General features: G+C 36.9%; 1 protein-coding gene across 6 annotated transcripts in view; it reads left to right on the top strand.

Moving 5' to 3' along the window:
• Window positions 1–13,840, top strand: part of ppm1ba (protein phosphatase, Mg2+/Mn2+ dependent, 1Ba) — a 47,481-nt gene extending 33,641 nt beyond the window's left edge. For 3 of the 6 annotated variants that reach the window (XM_068224919.2, XM_073919305.1, XM_073919303.1), the window contains 6 exons: window positions 529–1,398; window positions 1,491–1,608; window positions 4,819–4,930; window positions 6,783–6,840; window positions 10,558–10,574; window positions 13,564–13,805. In XM_068224919.2, coding sequence (XP_068081020.1) covers window positions 544–1,398; window positions 1,491–1,608; window positions 4,819–4,930; window positions 6,783–6,840; window positions 10,558–10,574; window position 13,564 — 1,161 coding nt within the window. In that variant the 5' untranslated portion in view covers window positions 529–543 and the 3' untranslated portion in view covers window positions 13,565–13,805. Of the gene's footprint in view, window positions 1–528; window positions 1,399–1,490; window positions 1,609–4,818; window positions 4,931–6,782; window positions 6,841–10,557; window positions 10,575–13,563 lie in introns of all 6 variants that reach the window. The other 3 variants (XM_068224917.2, XM_068224916.2, NM_131398.2) reach the window with 2 other exon arrangements.
• Window positions 13,841–23,269: the final 9,429 nt, after the last annotated feature.

Below are 23,269 nucleotides of genomic sequence, written 5' to 3'. Positions count from 1 at the left end.
TAATATATAGTTTCCAGTGGCTAATTCTCCAATAGCAGTGCAAAATATGTTGCAATAGCAGTTAAGGAGCCCCGTAGAAGCAGTTAGATTATCTGGGCTGCAGTTTGTTGATTTTCAGATGCTACGCCTCCTCCCTGGCTTTAGGGCCAAGAATCTCTACATGTTTATTTCACTCAAAGTTTGTTGTTAATAGAAATCCGTCTATTGAGCACTAAGACTAAACCATCCACATTTGTATTCACTCCTCAGTGAGAGTTTTTGGACTGTATGTGCTGCCAGCCCCAATCTCTCCCCCCCTATTTTTTTTTTCTTTTCTTAAATCTTCATGCCTGAAGCAGCTGGTATGGAGCTACACCGATGCTACATAACGGGATGCTTGCTCGAATGTTAGCTTACTCATTTAAGCTACCACTGTCATATATTTATAGCTTTTAAATGAAGCAGATTATGTTTTAGGGCTGTTTTTGTTTTTCAACCCACTTGTCTTTTTCATACTGTCACTCAGTGGTTGTTTCTCTATCTTTGCAGACGGTGGCCTGAGCCATGGGGGCGTTTTTGGATAAGCCCAAAACTGAAAAGCACAATGCTCACGGAGAGGGGAACGGCCTGCGGTTTGGCCTCAGCAGCATGCAGGGATGGAGGGTGGAGATGGAAGATGCACACACCGCTGCTGTAGGCCTACCACATGGTCTGGATGACTGGTCTTTCTTTGGCGTCTATGACGGTCATGCTGGCTCACGTGTCGCTAACTACTGCTCCAAACACTTATTGGAACACATCGTCGCCGCAGGATCGGCAGATGAACTGCGTAAGGCCGGAGCTCCAGCACCTGAGACGCCAGCCATAGAGGCAGTGAAAAGAGGCATCCGCGCCGGCTTCCTGAGAATTGATGAACACATGCGCAGCTTCACGGACCTGCGGAATGGCATGGACAGAAGCGGCTCAACTGCAGTAGCTGTGCTGCTGTCTCCTGAGCATCTGTACTTCATTAACTGCGGGGACTCCCGGGCCCTTCTCTGCCGTAGCGGTCATGTCTGCTTCTCCACCATGGACCATAAGCCCTGTGACCCTCGGGAGAAGGAGCGTATACAGAATGCAGGCGGCTCTGTGATGATCCAGAGGGTTAACGGATCACTGGCTGTATCCCGAGCACTGGGGGACTATGACTACAAGTGTGTAGAGGGCAAGGGCCCTACGGAGCAGCTCGTGTCACCAGAGCCTGAAGTATTTGAGATTGCTCGGTCAGATGCGGAGGATGAGTTTGTTGTGCTGGCGTGTGACGGTATCTGGGATGTGATGACGAACGAGGATCTGTGTGCTTTTGTGCGATCGAGGCTGGAGGTGACGGACGACTTGGAGAGAGTGTGCAATGAAGTGGTGGATACCAGTCTACACAAGGTATGGTCCCTAGTGTTCACTATTGTGTGTGACTTAATAACTCTATTCCCAATGAGATTTTGATATTTTTTTGTTCTTTCTATTTTTTTCAGGGAAGTCGAGATAATATGAGTATTGTATTAGTTTGTTTGCCAAATGCACCCCAGGTGTCAGAGGATGCAGTAAAGAGAGATGCAGAGTTGGACAAGTATCTTGAGTCACGTGTGGAAGGTAAGAAAGATAAGACGTCATTGGCTGAACAAATAATAACGGTCTTCACACCATCATTAGAAAGCATTTATACGTGTCGCTGAGCATGCCAATCCCTTATTTGACTTTGAAACCAAGGATATATCATACATAAAGCCATGTGGAAAATGCGAGGTGTGCCGCTTCCTCTGTCAAGTTTAAGCACACTCAGGAGCTTGACCTCCCGTGGCATCTGCCATTGCTAAGCAACCATCAGCTGCACTCCTAGGACTAGGGCTGTGACGGTGCCAATTTTGTACTATTGAGGTGGTAGGTCACCAAAAACCGCCGGTGAGGGGGTGTCAACCATACTAAAATAATCCGTGACAGTAGTTCACTCAAAAGAGAAAGTTCTTTCTGTCTTTAATGACCAACGCTCCCATCATTCCTACTACTTTCAGAACATACATTTTGATATTTTACCATATGAAAAAATATGAACATTTTTCTTCTATAAACTAAACGCCTCAGATTGGTGCGGAGTATCATTATGCAAAAATCAAGCTCCTCTGCGCTTCACTCCCAAGCACATTCCATGACAAATCCTTCACCCCACAAACACTCTGCCTGTGTCTGTTAGGTTAAAAACTAAGATATGATGACAAAATCGCAGACAGAATTGTTCTCTTTAAGCTACATCATGACTTGGAATTAAAAAATCATTTTAGAATCTATTCGATTTGACTTAAATACCATGAATTCATTTAAGTTAATTCTTTCGTTTATTAGTTTTAGTTGGATAAGTCCAGGAAGGAATTATTCAATTTCATAATTAGTTATCAAAATAATATTAAGTAAAACTAGGATAGGCATTAATAAGACATGTCGTGTATCCCACGCTTTATTCGGAAATTTATTCCTGCACCGCAAGAAATCGGGTCGGGTTCCGCGGCTCCTGCGGTACGGCTGCTGGAATGCAGACCTCTAGTTCGTATTTACCACGTCTCGCTTCTCCTTCGGTCGAAACCGGAAATACTTTCAAACTGCAGAGTTTGGGTTCTTTTTCGAGAACAGGTCACTTGGTGCGCATCTCGCCATCTTACCTCACCTTTCTCTCTATCCTCCACACTGTCCTTTGATGACAATCTCGGATACGCATTTTAAGGTATTAAATATATAAATATTAAATAAACTATATATAATATTTAATACTTGTCTCCTATTAGTGCATTGTTTTTTATGACCATATAACGGTATTGAAACTGACACGTTGCTATTTTTAGATCGCGCCGTATACCATATTACCGTAATGCCGCCAAAGCCTACTACATCAAGACATGGCCGATTTATAATTGCAGCAAACTGTTTGGAAGCATTAAAAGTGTCCAAGAAGATGTCCAAAATTTTTGCACGCATTGACCCAGAGCCTGTTTAGATTCATGTCACTGATGTAAAAGTGACGGGTGATTACTCTATGATGATCGAAATGGCCTTACGCCCCATTCCCACGAGGCGTCAGCTTCAACACTTCCCATTCACTTTGAATGGATGACGTCAGGCGTTGCCGAACTGCATTGTGGATCCGTCGGTGCCGCTTCAGAGGTGTTTTTTCTCTTTTCAAGCTGCGACGGAAACATCAGCCGATCAGATTGCTGTATGAAAATATACCAGCTCAGATATTGGCCTATTGCTGAATAATTTTATTGGCCAACGCTGCTATGATGATCGCGTCAGCTCTAACTTCAGACATGCCATCTGTCAACAAGCGTTGACGCTGAAGCCCCGTGTGAAAAGGGTGGTTAAACACCCAGCAGGCATGACGTCAGATTGACGTTCTACCCCAACGTCATACCCCAATGCTGCATTTTGATTGGAACTGAAAATTGGGTTGACGTCGGATGTTTGCAAACATCCAAAAATTACATGTAAATGCATCAGCTTTTTACCGCGTAAAACTCACTATTTACTACTTTTGAATACTTTTGAAAGGTCTAGTCATACTCATAGGTTCTTCTCAAACTTTGAGTAATATTTACAACAGATACTTTTACTGGCACTACATGTTGAGGCAAGTAATGTTTTTTTGCTTGAGTATGATATTTCAGTACTCCTGCCACCACTGCACACCACTTGCACAGTTTCTTCTTGTTTCCTTTTGAAATAGTGAACACTGAGATTTCAAGTGCGATTATGTGCACGGCCCCTAAAATTCAATTCATAATGCATTTCTTACGACCATTTGAGCGGTAAAGCAGGAAGCCTACAAGAATGTGGATGGCAACTAATTTTTGTGTTGTAGTTTAAAGTACAAATGCTTTGATTTGGTGTGCTTTCATAAAACATGTCCCAAAATAATCACATGGACACTTTAGAACATTAGTGTCGAACTCAGTTTCTGGAGAGCTGCAGCCTTGCAATATTTAGTTCTAACCCTGCTTCAACACACTTGACCTGCTGGTTTTGAAATTGCCTAAAGAACACAGTTTTGATCAGGTTTGTTTAACTGGTGTGAAAGTAAGTTTTGGTGAGTTTGACACCCCTGCTTTAGAATGCATGTACAACTATACCTGAGCCTTAGAGAACGCCAGGCAGATTTCCATTTCTTGATTTATTTTTAGGCCATCATATACAAGCCCAGAGTAATAAATAAACCTACTTCTATGCTTTTGCCAACCTGTTTATTCTTTTTCTTAGTTGAATGTCTCGATTGCCTGACACTGTTTCTTTTTTTCTCCACTGGCCTGTCCTTTCTCTATTGGACATTGAACATATTCTGGCAAGTGGTTGTTAGTTTTGTGTGGATTTGGGGGTTATGTAAACTCTTGGCCTTGAGCTTTGTGCAAAGGTTGGGGTAACGTTGTTGTAATGTTTGGCTGGGTGCTGTGAGAGCCTGAGGGAGTCATCAGCACTGCTGCTCTGTTGAGGAATGTTCTGGCTGAACATCTAACTGGCAACAGGCCCAGAGCGGCCCAGTGCAGCCCAACTGGGCCACAGACTTTCCTTCTAGAGTCTCACTTTTGTCTCTGAGGGTCTCTAAGTTTCTTTCTTTATGTCTTTACTTTGCATTTCTCTTTTAAAAAAATAGAATACAATTTAACACCAGTGCTTTAGTAGTGCATTGCTTCTTTCTTAGTACACGTGCACAGGAGGTCTCATATACAGAAAACCCTACTGCATGGTATTCGGTTAATTGTGAATTAGTTTCTTAAATATTTAATAAGGTTAACCTGTGGTTTGTTATTTCTTTCTCAGAACTCATAGAGAAGGCAGGGGAAGACGGTGTGCCTGAACTGGCACATGTCATGAGCAGCTTGTCCCAAGAAAACATCCCTAACCTTCCACCAGGGGGCGGCCTTGCCAGCAAGTAAGTAAAAATCATAGTCAAAATCACAAATGTAAAGGGTTACATCAGGGGTCTCAATATCAAATTGGCGGCGGGCTATTTCAATGACTGACAATTCATAGGGGGGCCGTTTTAGCAGTTTAAGCTCAAGAAAAAAAGTGGAACCTGACGTAATTGATGCAACTTAGGACAGCAGACATGATATATTTAAAGCATTACCTGTCATCAGTGATGTTGAAAATAAGCACCTTTATCATGTCACACATCAGCTGCAGAAATATATCTGCGGTTATTGTATGTCCGAGCGTTCTTCCACAGAGTATATGCAGTCAAAACTAGCTTTTTGTTTCTTGTTGTACATCTTGAAGGGGTAGTTTAAATTGCTATGAAAATACTACAAATAATAGGCATAATAATTATTATTATTCGGTAAAATTACAACAAAGAGGGGAAAAACATGTACATATTCACATTTACTTTAACATGTTAAATTCAACCAGCAGTACAATTTTATTAATGTACATAGTTTTTATGCAAACCCCAATCAGCATGCAGTGTTTCCTCAAGGATTTTTTCCCGCTGTTTTTTTTTTTAACACAGATCTACCAACTACCTGTGGCGTTATTTCAATGACAAATGTTGTGAGGGCAGTATTAGAAGTCAAGATTGCATTTATGTAATAATATAAGCCGCTTCAAAAGCGCGAAGATCTTCTTGTGCGCTCTCAAATAAAAGCTGCTGAGTGCCATTTAGTGCATTTATGTAATGAGTATGTCTCCAACATTTATTAGATTTGCTAGGAATATTTATGAATGTCTCTAATAGACCTACAGAGCGATATTAATGTAGCCTGAAGTAAAGTGAAACGGCAATAAGTCGTGTTTGCTGGCCTCATGCACTTGTCAGTCAGAGAAGTTCATGCTGTTACAATTTACTCATCTTTTAATACATTTTGGTGCGATTATTACCTGCTATTAAAAAAATTTAATGTTTTGAATGAGAAGCTGTAATGTAGCCGTGGCGGGATGAATTTTGTCGTGGCCCCCCGGCCCCGCCATGGAAGAATGAATGTAGTGGTAACCATGGCATATCTATCAGGAAAATCTATTAAAGAAGATCATTTAAATTGAATAATAGCAAAATTATTATATTTGTTACACCCCCAGCATAATGTGTAAGCCATATAGAAGTGTTTGCACAACAAAATTCAAGTGGTATAAAACTGATAATGATCAAGCGGCCTTAATAAGAATAGAGAACTTTAGCCACAGAATTAAAACGCATGTGTGTTACTTTCAACTGTACACTGAGAGAAAATGAAAGTAAAACTAATACGAATGCAGTACTTTAAATGTTGACTAGGTGGTGGATCAAAAGCACAAACGGCTACATGCGACTGCACAATAATGATAGTGGGTCAACAGTTTTTTTTTAGCAGGCCGAATCTCGTTATATTTTTGACTTCAGTTGCGGGCCGGTGGGAGGAGTAGGGCTGGCCATAAATGGCCCATGGGCCGGCAGTTTGAGACCCCTGGGTTACATGCTGGGCATAAAATTGACACTAACACCAAAAGGCAAATTAAAAATCTCTCAGAGAACACAATATAATTTCATTAGTACACTGGCTAATTTGAAAATGGATTATTTAATATGCATAACATTGATCTTTTTTATATTAAAATGAGGCAGTTTCATGGTAAATAGCTGGTACAGTTTCTCAGGTCACTGGCCAAATGCTAGGTCCTTGTTTCATTCGTGAGGTTTTAGTGATCTGTAATGCTAACAAGTTCACAGATTCTAGCTTGACTTTGAATCTTGATCTAAAAACTACTTCATGTAAATGAAAAAAGTTTTTATTTTATTCTCTTCACAGACACAGTGTTATTGAGACAGTGTACAACCGATTGAACCCCCAAAGAGAGGAGGATGGTGTAAGTATGAAAAGAGCCTTTTAATTGTCTAGAACTTCCTAGAAGAATGTGCATTTAGACCCTGGTCTTTTCATAAAAATGTAGAAATTGAACCTTCCCCTTGACCTGTTGGGTTCATCTCATCATGAGACGTTGCCTTGCGTTTGCCACCTCACTTAATGGACCTGTTTATACCTGGTATTAGCATTTATCAAGCAAGTGTTATTTTCTGACATTGTGTTTGCTCTCTCCATCCCATGCCACCTGGCAGCTTCTCTCATTTATTTTCTGCTGAGAGTAAAGCATCCTGCTCAAATCACAGCTGTAATGAGCTCATTCCAATCATCCCCTGCCCCAAAGCACAGCGGTTGAGATCACCTCATCACAAACACTCCTCGGCACTCCAAAAACATCAGTTTTTGATAACTCAATGAATATAATCGCATATAAGTAGATACCATTATCAAATGTTCAGCCACGTCTCATGATGATGATGTCACTGCTCAACGTGTGATCTGGTGAAAGTGTGTGATGCATGTCGAAAAGCCTGCAGTTTGAATATCTCTCTTGTTATTGTTACTATTAATAGAATCATTTGTGTGAGGGCCAACACCTTAGGAGAACATGTCTGTTGGTTTTGTTTGTTTAATTAGTGTCATGCATTCTCAAGTGTTTGTCTGGATGCCAGTTGGACAAAGCTGAAGTTTTGATCCAAATGTTCCCCTCTCCCCTACTGGACATCCTGGAGATTAGGTTTTGTGTGTTTTCAGGATGCTCTTGGGCTCTCCTCATTAGGTTTGTCATGATACCAAAAGTTCCAGTTGTTGATACTAATGCCCGTGGGATTTCTGAATTGTTAATAGACTTTTTTTTTTGCGTCAGCTAGACTTTTATCAGGCACCAGAAATCATGCTCCTATCTTACCAGTTTTAGCATCCCTTCATTGGCTTCCTGTTAATTTTAGAATTCAGTTTAAGATTTTTTTAAATTGTTTTTAAAGCACTGAATGGGCTGGCACCTTTTTATATTTCTGAACTTACAAACTTACTTTCAACTCCTTAGTCGCTTAGGTCTTCAAATAAAATAATACTGCGAATTCCTCGGTCACGACTTAAACTAAAAGGAGATAGAGCCTTTGCAGTCGCAGATTCACATTTGTGGAACCAGATGCCACCGGACATTACGAGTGCTTTTCTCTCTATTTTTAAGTCCAGACTTAAGACATTTTTATTCTTTTGCTTTCCCAGGCTTTTCATTTTTAGTGTTATGTTACGGTTTTAGAATGTGTGCTGTGGTTTTGTTCATCACTTTGGTCAGTGCCAAACTGAAGTTAAATGTGCTTTTTAAATAATCTTTTAAATAAATAATCATTTATTTTTATTTAAATGGATCTTAGTTTTTACACTTTCATCTTTGGTTAGTGTATAAAGTTGTTGTTTGAGCATGAGAAAGATGGCTTAATAAAGGATAATAGAAGGAAAATATGAAACTGTTGACTTTATTTTGTCCATGCGATAAGCACTACCTGACAAAAGTCTTGTCGTTGATCCTAGTTGGTTTTAAGAGCAACAATCAATAACTTGACTTCTAGTTGATCGTTTGGAAAAGTGTCAAAAGGTCAAAGATGACCTAATGGAACCTGCATGGAGCCAAGATTCTCACAGAAACCAGTCAAGTTTGGTGAAGGAAAAATCATTGTTTGGGGTTACATTCAGTTTGGGGGCGTGCAAGAGATCTGCAGAGTTGATGGCAACATCAGCCTGAACATCAAAGTTCCTGAAAGCAAAGAAGGTCAAGGTGCTTCAGGATTGCCCAGCCCAATCACCAGACATGAACATTATTGAGTATGTCTGGGGTAAGATGGAGGAGGAGATGAAATGAATCTGAAATGAAGAACTCTGGGAGTCCTGCAAGATCGCTTTCCTTGCTATTCCAGATGACTTTATTAATAAGTTATTTGAGTCACCGCAGAGATGTATGGATGCAGTCCTCCAAGCTCATTGGGAGTCATACACAATATTAATTATTTTCCCAATGCATCATGACTTTATATTCTATACTGTGCATTTGCTGTTAAGTGCAAAGACTTTTTTCTTAGCAAAGTGAGACCTTACTGTCCTAATTAAATTATTAAAAATTAAGGCATGACCATATTTTATTTTGGTAAAATAAGTGTTATCTAGAGGCCTTTGACTTTCATATAAGCCACTTCTATAACCAAATTATCAATTGGAAGTCAAGTTATTATTTGTTGTTCCTAAAACAAGTAGTGTATATTGTCATATTGTGTAGCCCTAATTAAAATAATTTTCACCCAATGAGGTGAGATGCATGGTTTCGTACTGACACAACGTGTACCTTGACAGCCGTCTTCGTGTTTGTGCCTTGTTAAAACAAAAAAAACAGGGCACAAACAAAAAAGCAGCATAGTTTGTTTCACTCCAAACATTTAATTTCTATTGTGAAATAATTAAATTAAATTATCAGTGGACGATTTCAGACTTTATAATAGGGCAGCGCAATATATCACATTTATTATCGCAATAATAATAATAATATATGCAGTATCCATATCGCAGAGGCGAGATAATTTAATTACATTTTATGTGGCAAGCATTTGGTATTTGCTATTGGCTAGACTAGCCCAAAGGTGTACCAAGAGCCTCAGAGCAGAGAGCTGGAAATAAATACTAATGTCTGGAGTAAAGACACGAGAGAAAAATGACAACAGTAAAATAAATACAGTGAATACAAATCTGAATATCCATTGACATTTCACTCACGTTTTACAGTTTTTTTTTTAACTGAATTCAATTTAATTAGATCCTAAATATATATTTGTTTAGATATGTTTAGTTATGTGTTTTAGTTTGATCATTATATCAATTATTTCATGTCATATCGCAAGAAATAGCATTTTCACTGGATTCAACAACAATACAGCAAATTACATGAAGTGATAGTTTTACATATTTTTAGTTGCAACCAGCCCAACTTTACAAACTCTGAGCTAAGGGAAACCTACAGTGTAGATAACACCTTGTACAAAAGCACAATGGGAAAATTTAAATATTAACATAGTAAATTAAAAGAATCGAAAGTACACTACTGTTTCAAGATATTACTGTTTTCAGCATAATAAACTACCTTTTAAAAAAGAGACCCAAACATTCATTCAATCATTTTCTTTTCGGCTTAGTCCTTTTATTAATCTGGGGTTGCCACAGCGGAATGAACAGCCAACTTATCCAGCACATGTTTTACACAGCGGATGCCCTTCCAGCCGTGACCTATCACTGGGAAACATCCTCACACACCCATTCACACACATACACTAAGGACAATTTAGCTTACCCAATTCATCTATAACACAGATTTTAGTAACTTTGTACTTTTGACATTCTCAGGTCTAATCACTATGTTATGTTCTGTTGGCTTGTTGTGTGGAGTAGACTAGATCCTTGTGTTTCTCACTTATAGCCAGTGACCATATGTGATCAAAATTTTTAACCAATCCATCCCATTTTTATTTTGTTAATAATTCATTTTTAAATGCCAAATGTTTTTCATAGCCTGATGAACATTTTGTTGTGTGGTTTTACAGAGTACATTATTTTTAAATAAATGTGTGACCTTTTGCACATACAAATTTAAGGATGGTGTTCATATCCAGAACACACATAGTTTAAGATATTAACAAAACTAATGATGTATGTGTTCACCCTTTGATTAATGCAGCCCACCTGTTTCATTTGGTAAGTTTCTTACTAATAAATTCCAATATTTCTTGAAGAGATTGGAGATTTTTTTTAAAACATTGTGGCAGAATCTCACTTCATACTTCCCATATGTATTGATTTCATAAATGTATCAGAAGAAGTGCAGGGAATTATCCTTTTGTTTAATTGCTGGTAAGTTTTTTTTTTAGCAGTTTGCACTATGACCAAATTGTCAAAGTAGTACTACGTAACTCTTAACCTGTTAAACATTTAAGCCCTGTAGATAATTAACTTTTTATTTCCGTGTTGCATTAACAAAGCAGCATTGTTTCTGTCAATGAATGCAGTTTAATTTTATGTCTTAGAAAATGACTTACCTAGATGTGTTCTTGAAAAGGAATCATGTTAGTAAACTGTTGTTCTCCAACAATGTGTACATGCACATTGCAAAGACTGTCAAACAGCACCTCATTATGAGGCTAGGTTATCTTTCCTGTTGATCAAAGTATTACCCTTATAAACACCTTCGATTGTCTAAAGCTGTTAAGATAAAGATGTATGTGACTGTGTGCAGGTATTAAATTAAACAAAATATTCTATGGTCAAGTGATTTGTAGTAGCCGGATGAGATGAGTGTCATTGGTTTAATGGGTTGTTACTGTGTACTAACTTTTTTCAGAGTGTCAACCAGTCAGAATAAGTGTTCCAGAGAGCAGTGTAATAATAGTCTTTAATGTTGATGCTTTGCACGTGGGTAAAAGATGAGATGTCCCATTTGGCACCTGCTTCAAAATAAAATTACAATGTGATTTACATGCATAGAAATCAGTTTACTTGTTTGAAATAATTTGTTAAAAAAGAAATGAAAATGAAACCTAATTATTCTGACCTACTTGTTGAACATACACAGTAGTGCGTACTCATCATAACCTTTGTCTTTTAAATCAATAAGAATGCATAAAACATAGTGATTTGAAAGATAATGGACAAGAATGAGGATTAAAAATAAAAATAATATTTTCAAGCTTTAATGACATACATTAAGTGATTTTGTTCTAAAAGCAACATTGAGCATTAAAAAAGTTACGTGCATCCCTAGTAATACCCTTAGTGTCTTTTATAAACGCAGAACTTTAAGGTGCCACATTTAATTTTAATTTGTACAAATTTTGTTCCGTGCAATCGAAATATGGTATTGCAGCCAGGGCCTTTGTGTTTGAGATAAAGTGCATCTAGTAGGTTATCGCAAAATATAGCACGACAGGCTTATCTGCCCGGCCAAAATGGAGGGCTATAGTTTAGGACTGAAGGCTTTATTCTGAAAACAACTATCCTGGATGCACTTTATCCCTCTTATTATTACACTGTTACACAACAACAAAATATGAGCCTCAATAGATAATTAATACTGTAATTAAACACAAAGCTTACAGAATTGAAAACAGCTGACAGTCCCACAGTCAGACAGGCAGATACATATTAGTGTTATTATGTGGATTTGAATGCATTCACTCAAGGTCAAAGTCATTTAAAACTCCCAGATGAGCCTGTGTTGTTCAGCAGTTGTTATCTCAGAATAACATGTTACAACAGACGAATTGAAATCAAGTATTCCAGACAGCACTGTAATGTAATATACTATTGTGATGAATTTAAGGTGCGGTTAATTGTGAAATTGGTTAATCTCTGAATCTGTTGGATTGCTTTATTCTTTATTTGTTTTTCTGGGTAGAAATTATTAAAGCAGAGTTGTTCTTCTCATTCAAATAAAATCCTAAACAAAAATATTAACTTGACATTTCTAGCTTCAGGGTTTGGGAATCACTGCAATGCTCAACTGTAATGGAGTGTGGGAGACCATGGGGCAATTTAAATGAGCGTACTCTTAGTCCAAGTGGTGTTTGTTTCTTTTTGTGTGATGTTTTTGCTGACACGGTCACTTGTAGCTAGTCTTCAGCTCTATATTACGACTTAATGTTTTTGTTTCATAACTATTATAGGTAACTAAGCAGTATTTTTGAAGTTTACATTAAAGGTTTGACGTTTTATTCCTTCCGCACACTGTAAACCCTTTTGGACAATATTTATCACAGTATGAAATGTTACATTTTTAGAATATTTTAAAATGCAATTTAGGCATGAAGCAAATCTTCATGACTAATCAAAGTATTTAGCCATTACTCCAGTCTTCACTATCACATGATCCTTAAGAACTATTCGGATATGCTGATTTGGTGCTCAGGAATTTATTTTATGTTTTAATATTAAAATGAAGACTGCACAGCACAATATATTGTTTTAGCAATGTGAACATTGGCAATAGTCACATAACAGAGTATGCAATGTTGAGTCTACATTGTACTGTAATTCATCATTTGTATGTGATTGAGGCCTGTGACTGTACGAGCATTTTAAAAGCATTTGGAATAAGGAATTGTACCATTAGTAATAATACATGTTTTTAATTATTTTAATTTTAAGTAATGTACCTGACACTTTAGACTCAGGAAATGATGAAACACTGTTTAATGTTTTCTTTATTATATTTATACATGTTTTAATTAGTTTTAGTAGATTATATGCAAGAATTTACACCTACAGAATCATTCCAATCAATCTAAAATAAGAAGATGTTTCCAGATAGATATTCAAGTCATCTGGTGAAATTGTATTCTTATCACTATTTATTGCAGACTAACAAAACATCACAATGTTAGATTTTTCTGATACCGTGCAGCTCTAATTATATATTAAAACCATTGCTAAAAACAGCTCTGTAGTGATTGATTTAAATATGAATAATATTTTGATCTCTAAATGTATTTACTGCCAATTTCAGAGCCCACTTAAGAATAATGGTTTTAAATATTAGTGTATATAAAAATTTGTTTTAAGGATCACAGTGTTACATTTGGGCTTTTAACATCCGGTATTAGTTTCAGGTGCATAAAGAAGTCTCTCCACTGCTCATTTAATGTCTAATCCAGCTGATTGTGCTTTCTATGTGGTTTCTTTCTTTCTTCAGAGCGGTGCTGATCTGGAGGACCCCTGGTAGTCAATTCCACCTGAGGAAAGAGCCGCGTTTCTACACAAGACATCAGTCGTTTCTTTTGTTCCAGTGAAACCAGGAGATTCAGCGGACAGTCTTTCAAGAGTCACAACCCAATGGAAACACAGTACAACCAAAAGCATTAAAAACCTTTTTCTAATACATGAGGGAATGAACGGGAGTTCCTGTTTTAAAAACAAAACACAAAAATAACAAAACTACACATTGTACATTAAAAAAAAAAGGAAAAAAATAATTTTCTCACTTTTTTTGTGGTGGCTGTGGGTGTTCATTTTGAAACTGTGGAGGATGTTTTGTGGGACGGGACTCATGTATGTGCTGTGGTGCCTTTTCCAGTTGGCTGCTGGGTTTGCTAAAGCCGGATACGCAGAGCCCAGGATACAATTGAAAAACTTGGCATTGCAAGACCACTGCAGCCCCTGATCTGGGGTTACAGATCATCACTGGGTTTAATGGAGGATCTGTTTGACTGACAAATGCGTGTGGAACATGAATTGCTTCATTACTACATTACCTGCGTGGAAAGGATTAAAGCTTGTCGGCTTTTTTGCAGCTTCCCTCCCTCCTCATGTGCGCTGACTGACCTTTAGGTAGAACCTCGGACTTCGTTTTTGCAGGTTATCACCCGAGTGGTTGTCAAAAAGCTTTTTAATCCTGCTGTTTCAGAGAATATAGAATATATAGAGATAAATATATATATAAATTCATATATATATTTTTTAATTTTCCCAAGTTTGACGTTCTTGTGGCTTAACGTGTGAAGCAATAGAGTTGCGTTGGTGGCGACTGACCGATGAGCGTGCCACGTTGTGTGAATTACTGAGATTGTTTATGTACTCTTGTTTCCCAGTCACCAAGGATTTGTGGGTGATGTTGGCTAAAAGGGATTGTAACTGCCCACCAATGCCATGCTGCTTTTCTCAACTCCCCGTTTGTATTATATCCCGGTCTTCTCTCACTTTCACAACGCTGATGTAAGCTTACAGCAAACCTGCCTTTTTCTTCTTTTAGTTTTTTTTTTCTTTTTTCCTCCACAGTAGGGCTGTACGATTTGGGGAAAATGTCTAATTGACATTTTGCTGTCATATGCGATTTGATTTTGTAAAACCAAGCTTCAGTTCAATTTTGCAGCACACACTTTAAATACAAAGAAGCTTTGAGATATCTTAATGCTTTGCTTGTTTGGTTGATGCTATGTTAATACTTTTATTTTTATGATTTCCAAACACTCAATGCATAGAATGACAACATAACACACTTCCACAGTACACATACTATATATAGTACACAGCATAATTAAGTACACCCCTTTTGTGAGAATAAATGAATATTTTTATTCGTCTTTTAGTGAATATAGATATTTTAGTGCATCTAAACAGTTTTATTAAACAAAATGAGTGTTCATCTTACATCTTTAGGCATAAGAGATGACATTTAAATTCAAACACGTTGAAAAGTATTGCAAACAAAAAACATTTTTTGCTTTTCTTCTTATTATAATTTGATTGAATGTTTTTCTCTAACATTAATTCTGGTGTACACGTTTCAGACATTCATCATAAGTTATTTAGTTTGATTTGCTCCAGATGTGGTTCTGGTGCTGACTAATGTAATGTATATGCTCAAATAAAATATTGTTGCGTTAAAAGATCTGTGAAGGGTGTACACATTTATGCTGGGCACTGTATAAATACAGTTTGTGTATGTATGCATATCCTTTAGGAGACTCCTGTGTCAATTTTGGTCAGAAACTTTGCTATAAAGAAAATAACTAGGTCTGACTTTGCCAAGGATATGAATAACTTTGGACCTGACATGTATATTATAAAAACTAAATTGTTAACATGGTATTAACCAAACAATGTACATTTTTTTTCTCATGAGAAAACTTTGTGAAGCTTAACATATTTTTGATAGTTATTGCTAAAACTGATAACCTGTCGGTAGGGCCAGACGGAATCTGTGGACGTTTTTTGCTATTTCTGCGGAGAATTTTGGTAAAAGTCTCCAGAATTATTTTGGGTGTATCAGAACTAAAACCTTAATATATGAAATAAAAAATAATATAAAATATTAAATTATATTATTATTATAATATAAAATTTTCACATTAGTCAATAATATTACTGAAATTAAGTAAAAAAAAACTGAATAAATATAGATTTACACACATTTACACAAGTAAATGAACAGAATTAATGATATGCTAAAAATCTATGTGCGGAGATTCCGGGTGGGCCTACCTATCGGGTGTCTGAATATTTATCACAATGTCTGCAGAATCTGTGGACGTTTTTTTGCTATTTCTGCGGAGAATTTTGGTAAAAGTCAGCGGAATTATTTTGGGTGTATCAGAAGTAAAACCTTAATATATGAAATAAAAAATAATATCTTTTTAACTTCCGTGTTTAAAATGCAAATCCAATTAGATTAACTTTATTTGGTAAATAAAGCAAGTTTGTCATATAATATATCCAGTAAAAGACAGAAAATATTACTTTACAAACTGCATTTTACTTAAAACAGATGAACATTTTCACATTAGTCAATAACATTACTGAAATTAAGTAAAAAAAACTGAATAAATATAGATTTACACACATTTACGCAAGTAAATGAACAGAATTAATGATATGCTAAAAATCTACGTGCGAAGATTCAGGGTGGGCCTACCTATCGGGTGTCTGAATATTCATCCCAATGTCTGCAGACATCTCATCCTGCAAAAACTCGACTTCTTTACTGCGCGTCTACCAATATAAGCTGCGATGTGATGCGAAACTCAAGTCAGTCTGTTCAAGAGTAGATCAGTTTTAATGTATCTGTGCCAAACTTATTCTTATTTCTAGAAAGAAAAATCTGGGATATTTTGGAAATTTTCCATTGTGGAAACTTTACCAGGAGTTTATGGGAATTTACATCCTTTTATGAGAATTACTTAGAAAATTGGGGAGATGTTTGTGTACATACACTGTATTTTGTATATGTACTTGCATTTTGATTTTTGGTCATAAGCTGACATGCATGCTAACAGATTTAACAAATCTGTGTTAGTGAGGTTTTAACAAGGACATTTTTCTATTTGATTCAATTGAGATTGGGATTTTAAATCTTTCTGAGGTGAAATATATCCGCAAATGAGATGCGTTGGCACTTTTCTTTAGAATAAGTATATAGACGTTTCTTTAGAATGTATGTGGCTTCACTATGAAGTAGATGGGGGGGATTTTCCTTCCCACAGGCATTTGATTGATGAATGTGCATTAAATTGAACTGAAGTTGCATTAAATGTGGTTGTTTTAACCCAGATTGTCCCTCAAGATTTATTTTATATTCGATTATGTTTCCGGTTGTAGACTAATCTGCATTTCCAGTTTATTCCCTTTAATTCCCACGGAAAGTTTCCAGCTTGGAAAATATACAGAATATTTCAAAGCAACCCTAGTCAGTGGCTAGTATAACAGATTCCCTCTACCTCTACCTGTTTTGTGTTTGTAATTGTGAGCATTACTAATTTTGGATGGTTTGGTCAATGTTGATTTGTGGAGAACAAGTGTGCGCTCACTCCATTGGAGTGACACTGACAATCAGCCACTTGCTCTCAAACAGAGCGTATACATGTGTATACGTTATATTGCATTCATACTGCAGTGTTTGCAGCTAGCTAACGAAGTCCAAATTACAATTCTGATTGGATTTCGATGAATCGTTCAGCCCTACTGCAGAGTAGATTTTAAAGTGGTGGTTTTTTTTTTTTTTGGTTAGCTGATCATGAGAATGCTAGCTTTGTGATGAATTCACAACTGATTTTCGGATTCATCACCCTGCTGAAAAATCCAGCTTAAACCAGCCTTCGATGGTTGGCTGGTTTTAGCTAGTCGACCAGCCTTGTTTTAGAGGGGTTTTGGCCACTTCCAGGCTGGTTTCCAGCCTGGTCTTGGCTGGTCAGGCTGAAAAGTGACCAGCTAAAACCAGCTTGACCATCCTGGTTTAAGCTGGACATAGCTGGTTTTGGCTGGGCTCCCAGCCTGGTTAGACTGGTCAAGCTGGTTTTAGCTGGTCATCTCCCAGCCTTTCCAGCTAAAACCAGGCTGTAAATGGCTGGAAACCAGCCTGGAAGTGGCCAAAACCCCTCTAAAACCATCGGCTGGCTGGTTTAAGCTGGATTTTCCAGCAGGGCATGCAAGTTTAATGTTGGTTTTGCTCAAATATGTTTTTAGCAGATAACCGTAATCATTGGCCTCAGAGCCTGAAAGGTAATATTGAGCAAAACAAACATACAGAGAAAAAAAAACGCTGGCTTGCTCTTCATGTTCAATCATTCTGACAAAAACACTTTTGAGTAGGCAACACACTTGATGTTCCATCTTGTATTTATTTGTGATTATTTTACACTGCCTGTAAAGTGACAAATCAGTATTGGAGTAGCTTATGTGCAACATACACTAAACATCTTACCGTTTTTACAATAAGGATGACTTTTTTTTTTTTTTATTTGTCAACAAAGGAGTATCCTTAAACTCCTTTCCCAGTGGTTTCTTTCCAAAATAAAAGTTCTGTGAGCAAAGAGACAAAAGATATTGGTGCTATTTTTTTTTCTTTTACTGTTGGTAAAAATTATAATACTAATTTGAAAATATAAGAAAAATAATTATTTATAATATAAACAATGGTGAACAATACTGCTAGTAGAATTAATAAATAACTAGTAATATAGACCATTTCTATATGGTCATGTCATTGGCCCATGAATATTTCCTGCTCGTTATCATACTATTTCATAACTAACAAGTGGCAGTCGAATCATATATTCACGTTAAAACAGCTATCATAACATTATTTATCAATATGTGGAGCTTTTTGGATTCCCGGATGCTATGGAAATTAAAAATGTAAAGCAGGAAATACATTAGGACCATTGTTATTGTTTACATCCCTCAAAATGGTCAATTTTATCAGTACATACTTTACAGATAAATAGTATTTTTTTTTTTTTTTACAATTATTAAAATAAATACAGATCAAATGTAGTATATTTAATTATTGTATTTATTAATAATAATGATGATGATAATAATAATACTAATAATTGCTAAATTACATTTGTCACTGTTCTGCCTTTTTATTTATATGAAATAATGCACATAGTTGTCATGAATGTAAAAACTATTATTTTACTATTAACTACTAATATTTACTGTATTTTATTTTAGTTTTGTTTTAATACCAAAAACAAACTATGCACTCATCGGCCACTTTATTAGGTACACCTTACTAGTACCAGGTCGGACGCCCTTTTGCCTTCAGAACTGTCTTAATCCTGGCATATCATAGATTTAACAAGATAGTGGAAATTTTCCTCAGAGATTTTGGACTATATTGGCATGATGGCATCACGCTGTTGTCGGCTGCACATTCATAATGTGAATTTGAGTTACTGTTGCCTTTCTATCAGTTGGAACCAGTTGGCCATTGTCCTCTGACCTCTGGCATAAACAAGGCATTTGTGCCCACAGAACTGCCACTTACTGGATATTTTCTGTAAACCCTAGAGATGGTTGTGCGTGAAAATCCCAGTAGATCAGCAGTTTCTGAAATATTCTGACCAGCCCATCTGGCATCAACAGCCATGCCATGTTCAAAGTAACTTAAATCACCTTTCTTCCCCATTATTGGTTTAAGCTGCAGCAGATCATCTTGGCTAAATGTATTAAGTTGCTGCCATGTAATTGGCTGATTAGAAATTTGCCTTAACAAGCAGTTGGACCGGTGTACTTAAAAATGTGGCTGGTGAGTGTATATTTTATATGTGAAGCTGCCCAAAAATACTTGCTTATTAGGTAATCGGTTACACCATTACATTGGTTTTACTCCAATACCCATATTTTCATGAAATCAATACTAACCATATTGAGTTTGTTAGCTCACATTGCTCGTTAAGTGGTGAACAATTCATCTGTTTTTGTCATTAACATTTTTTGCTCTTATGATCTAAACTTGAAATCTAAAAATGCATTTCCTGTTTGTTTTCAGTCAAATTTGCAGATTAAGTCTGTCGGTTGGTGCTAGATCAGATAGTGTTGTGGTCCGAAGTTAACAAGAATTATTTAGCGTGCCTTTGAGACATCAAAAGTTTCAAAAAAAGGTTTGATATTTTTGACCACATAGTTGTTGTATTATTTAGACCAGGGATGTCAAGCTCAATTTCTGGAAGGCCGCAGCCCTGCACAGTTTAGTTCCAACCCTAATTAAACACACCTGATCAAACTAATTGAGTCCTTCAGGCTTGTTTGAAACCTACAGGTAAAGCTACAGTCACACCGGGCTTTTCCTCCCATAGACTTCTATTCATACGCACGTGAATGCGTCAGACCGGAAACGCAGGGTCATGCGTAAATCACATCACTTGACTGCGTGAGACCAGTCGAGGATTAAAACACGACCTCTCTGGACAGAAATTTAAATGTCTAATAAGCTTGTTTATTCCCGCCCCTTTTCGCTGCACCGTACGACAGAATTTCGCACACACATACTCTAGTGTGACCGCAGCTTAAGTGTGTTGGAGCAGGCTTGGAACTTAACTGTGCAGGGCTGCGGCCCTCTAGGAATTGAGTTGGTGTTGGTCAAACATGCCCTTTTCACAAATAATCAGCAAGCAAACAGTAAACAAGCCTCAAATTTTGTCAACCCTATCATGGAAAAATTCAAAGTAGTTTACGTATATTTTCATTGGTGAGTGATTATAAAATGCATGTTTTCAGAAAAGTAATGTGTCCCAATACCAACCCAACTTTATAAATGATGGGAAAAGTCTATTTATATTAATGAAATAATGGACAAAACATTTTTTTTTTTTTACATTTACATTATTATTATAATTTTTTTTTTTTTCAAAATAAAACTCAAGATCTAAAATATTTTGTCAAACTAACAAACAATATTAACTGACCCCTATTGGTTAATTAAGAAATCACACAATATGCTGAGGTCATACATAGTTTATTTAGTTTATTTTCACAAAAGTTGAACATGATGGTGGAAAACAAGATGACCGGGTGGATATTGGCATGACAGGGTGGACAAAGGCTTTATTTAGTGAACTAAATATGGAGGAACATTTGAAAAACAACAGGTACAACAAGAAATATTAAAGGGTTAATATAAAAAAAGGATGTAAAAGTTTAAGAATTTAACTAAAAGAATTCAACCCTAACTAATGCAAACCGCTGAGTCACCATGCCACCCTTTCTGCTATCAATTAGGATTTATCAATATGCAAATTAATGGGAAAGAAACAATTATTGTCCTTCAAATTGAACTTAATTTGCTATTGAATGTAAATCTTTACATTGTACATTGTATTGGAGGCGTGAAGGGAAGTTTGAGCCAACTCAAGTTAAACACCTTAATAATACTGTTTTGTTCTTCACAATAAGGTAAATAATTAGATTACAGATACAGACGTTCACATAACATGTACAAATACTTAGGGCTGTATTTGTATTTCAAACAGCCAATGAGCTTTATCATATGGACTTTAAAGGGATGTCCTTTATATAGGCTGAGACCGATATTGCCAAAAGGTTTTTTTGTCCACTCGTCTATTGGATCTAGTGATGTAGTATGTGTGTACAAGTGTTGTAACACAAAAACATTAACTTATTAACAATAAAATATTAAATAAATGAATAAAGTTTGAATAACAATGCATATGTCCTGCCTGTCAAGGATGGATTGGTGATGGAGGGAGGAAATTTTTGGCTAAAGATAGCGTTTATTCAACACAGGTTGTGCCTGCAGCTGACAATGCGTTTCCCCATTTAAGCTCTTTGGACACAATTTAAAAGCTATATTTTTGATTTTCTTTTTTACATATTTATATTTCACTGTGACAGGGTGGACATGTTAAGCTTGACAACATTCAGTTTCAAACACACTGAGGAAACGAGTGTAGATACTTTTAACCTCTTCTGAATAAAGGCAAAATGTCTATGGGGATGCCAAGAGGGTTTCTTAAAGGGGCATTTACCACATCATGACAGCATGTCCTTGATGTATTTCAATGGCATGTGCAAAATGATTAATATTATGAAAATAAAAGGTATTAAAATGACTTTGTCAAACAACGTATTAATGACAAGAATATTTGAAATCGTTTTAATTTAATCTAAGACTGTTTAATAAAAGACTATGGCAAAAATTGACAAACATATTTCAAAACACGTATAATTCTATCTGCATGCTGCTAAACAGGGAAGGTTATCTTTTATGGGTTTTGTTCAAAACAAGTCACAGAATCACAGTGAGGAAGCAGGAGAGTGGTGTAAAGGCTGGAAGCGATCTTATCAGCAGCTCACAAGGTAAACATCTGATGTTAGCGTAATAGTATATTCACTTCCCTTATTCAGTTGCTTGGGAATCCGAAGGCACATAGGAGACATCCATGGAGAAAAAGAGGAGAAGAGATCCATCCGACTTCAATATCGGTCGATGAATGGGAGACTTAGATGAGTATATATAGTGTCCTTTGATTGAGGGAACAGGTGCAGTTGATTAGAAGTAGGGGTGTTAAAATTAATTGTTTCTTCAGTGCACCGAGATATAAACGTGGACAATTCGGTATCGGTTCAGTAATAATCATGACCGGATATTATGTACTGAGGGAGGTGATTTACAACTTTCCAGGTGCCAACTACTTAAAAACGCAGAAACTGCACAATTTCACAGAGTGTGTGTGTGTTTTCTGGACAGTCTTTCTCTGACACTTACAGCAGAAGCCCCTACTTCTATGCAATTGAAGGAATGAAAGTGAACATTTCTCTCTCTCTCTCTCTATCTCTCTCTCTCTCACACACACACACACACACACACACACACACACACTGTGGCCCCATTTCAATGGTGTGAATTTTCCTTCCCTCTCTTTTTCTCTCGGCTGTTACAGCAATACTTCTGGATATAGTTTTGCATTGCCGCGGCTGTACCTGTGCATTGTTGCGGGAACCGACCAGATTTCATGCAGCAAGGGAATAAATTTCCGAATAGAGCGCGGGTAACCGGTAACTGGTGTAATTTGAACAGGAGTGGACGGTCTCACAATATCGCTTCCAAGCAAGCAAGTGCGTGTGCGTGCGTGCTTGTGTGTTTATTTGCTGCAGTCTGTTTGTGTTTATGTGTGAATGAGAGACAGCATGATTGTTTGTTTGTTTGTTTGTTTATTCAGACAGCTTGCTATAGTGATTGGAGGAACAGGAACGAGCCGAGGGTGTGACACATGTCTGTAAAGGTTTAACCAATTATATTAAAACATCATAATTTCACTATTTAGCATTATGTTCATATAGGACTGATTCAATCTTATAGGACATCAAAGGCACTTCATAGTCATAATGACCCTATATTGTTTATTAAATTTCCCATTGACTGCATTTTATTAATTTCTACCCCAACCCTAAACCCAACCGTAACAGTACTGTAAAAATATTCATTATTGTTATACAGTATCACAGAAATGATGCTATATAGATGTGCATATCCACAGCTGTATCCTATCCAGACATTTACCAGGTCTGTCTGAGGTATTGGACATGATTAACTTAGCCACACCCCATCCATCTGTCTGTTTTGACAGCGCTATGACAACAAACAGAAGTAGTAAGGA

This window comes from Danio rerio, chromosome 13, assembly GCF_049306965.1.
Source record: "Danio rerio strain Tuebingen ecotype United States chromosome 13, GRCz12tu, whole genome shotgun sequence".
NCBI lineage: Eukaryota > Metazoa > Chordata > Actinopteri > Cypriniformes > Danionidae > Danio > Danio rerio.
The sequence above is the reverse complement of the archived record's forward strand: the minus strand, read 5'-3'. Positions and strand labels throughout refer to the sequence as shown.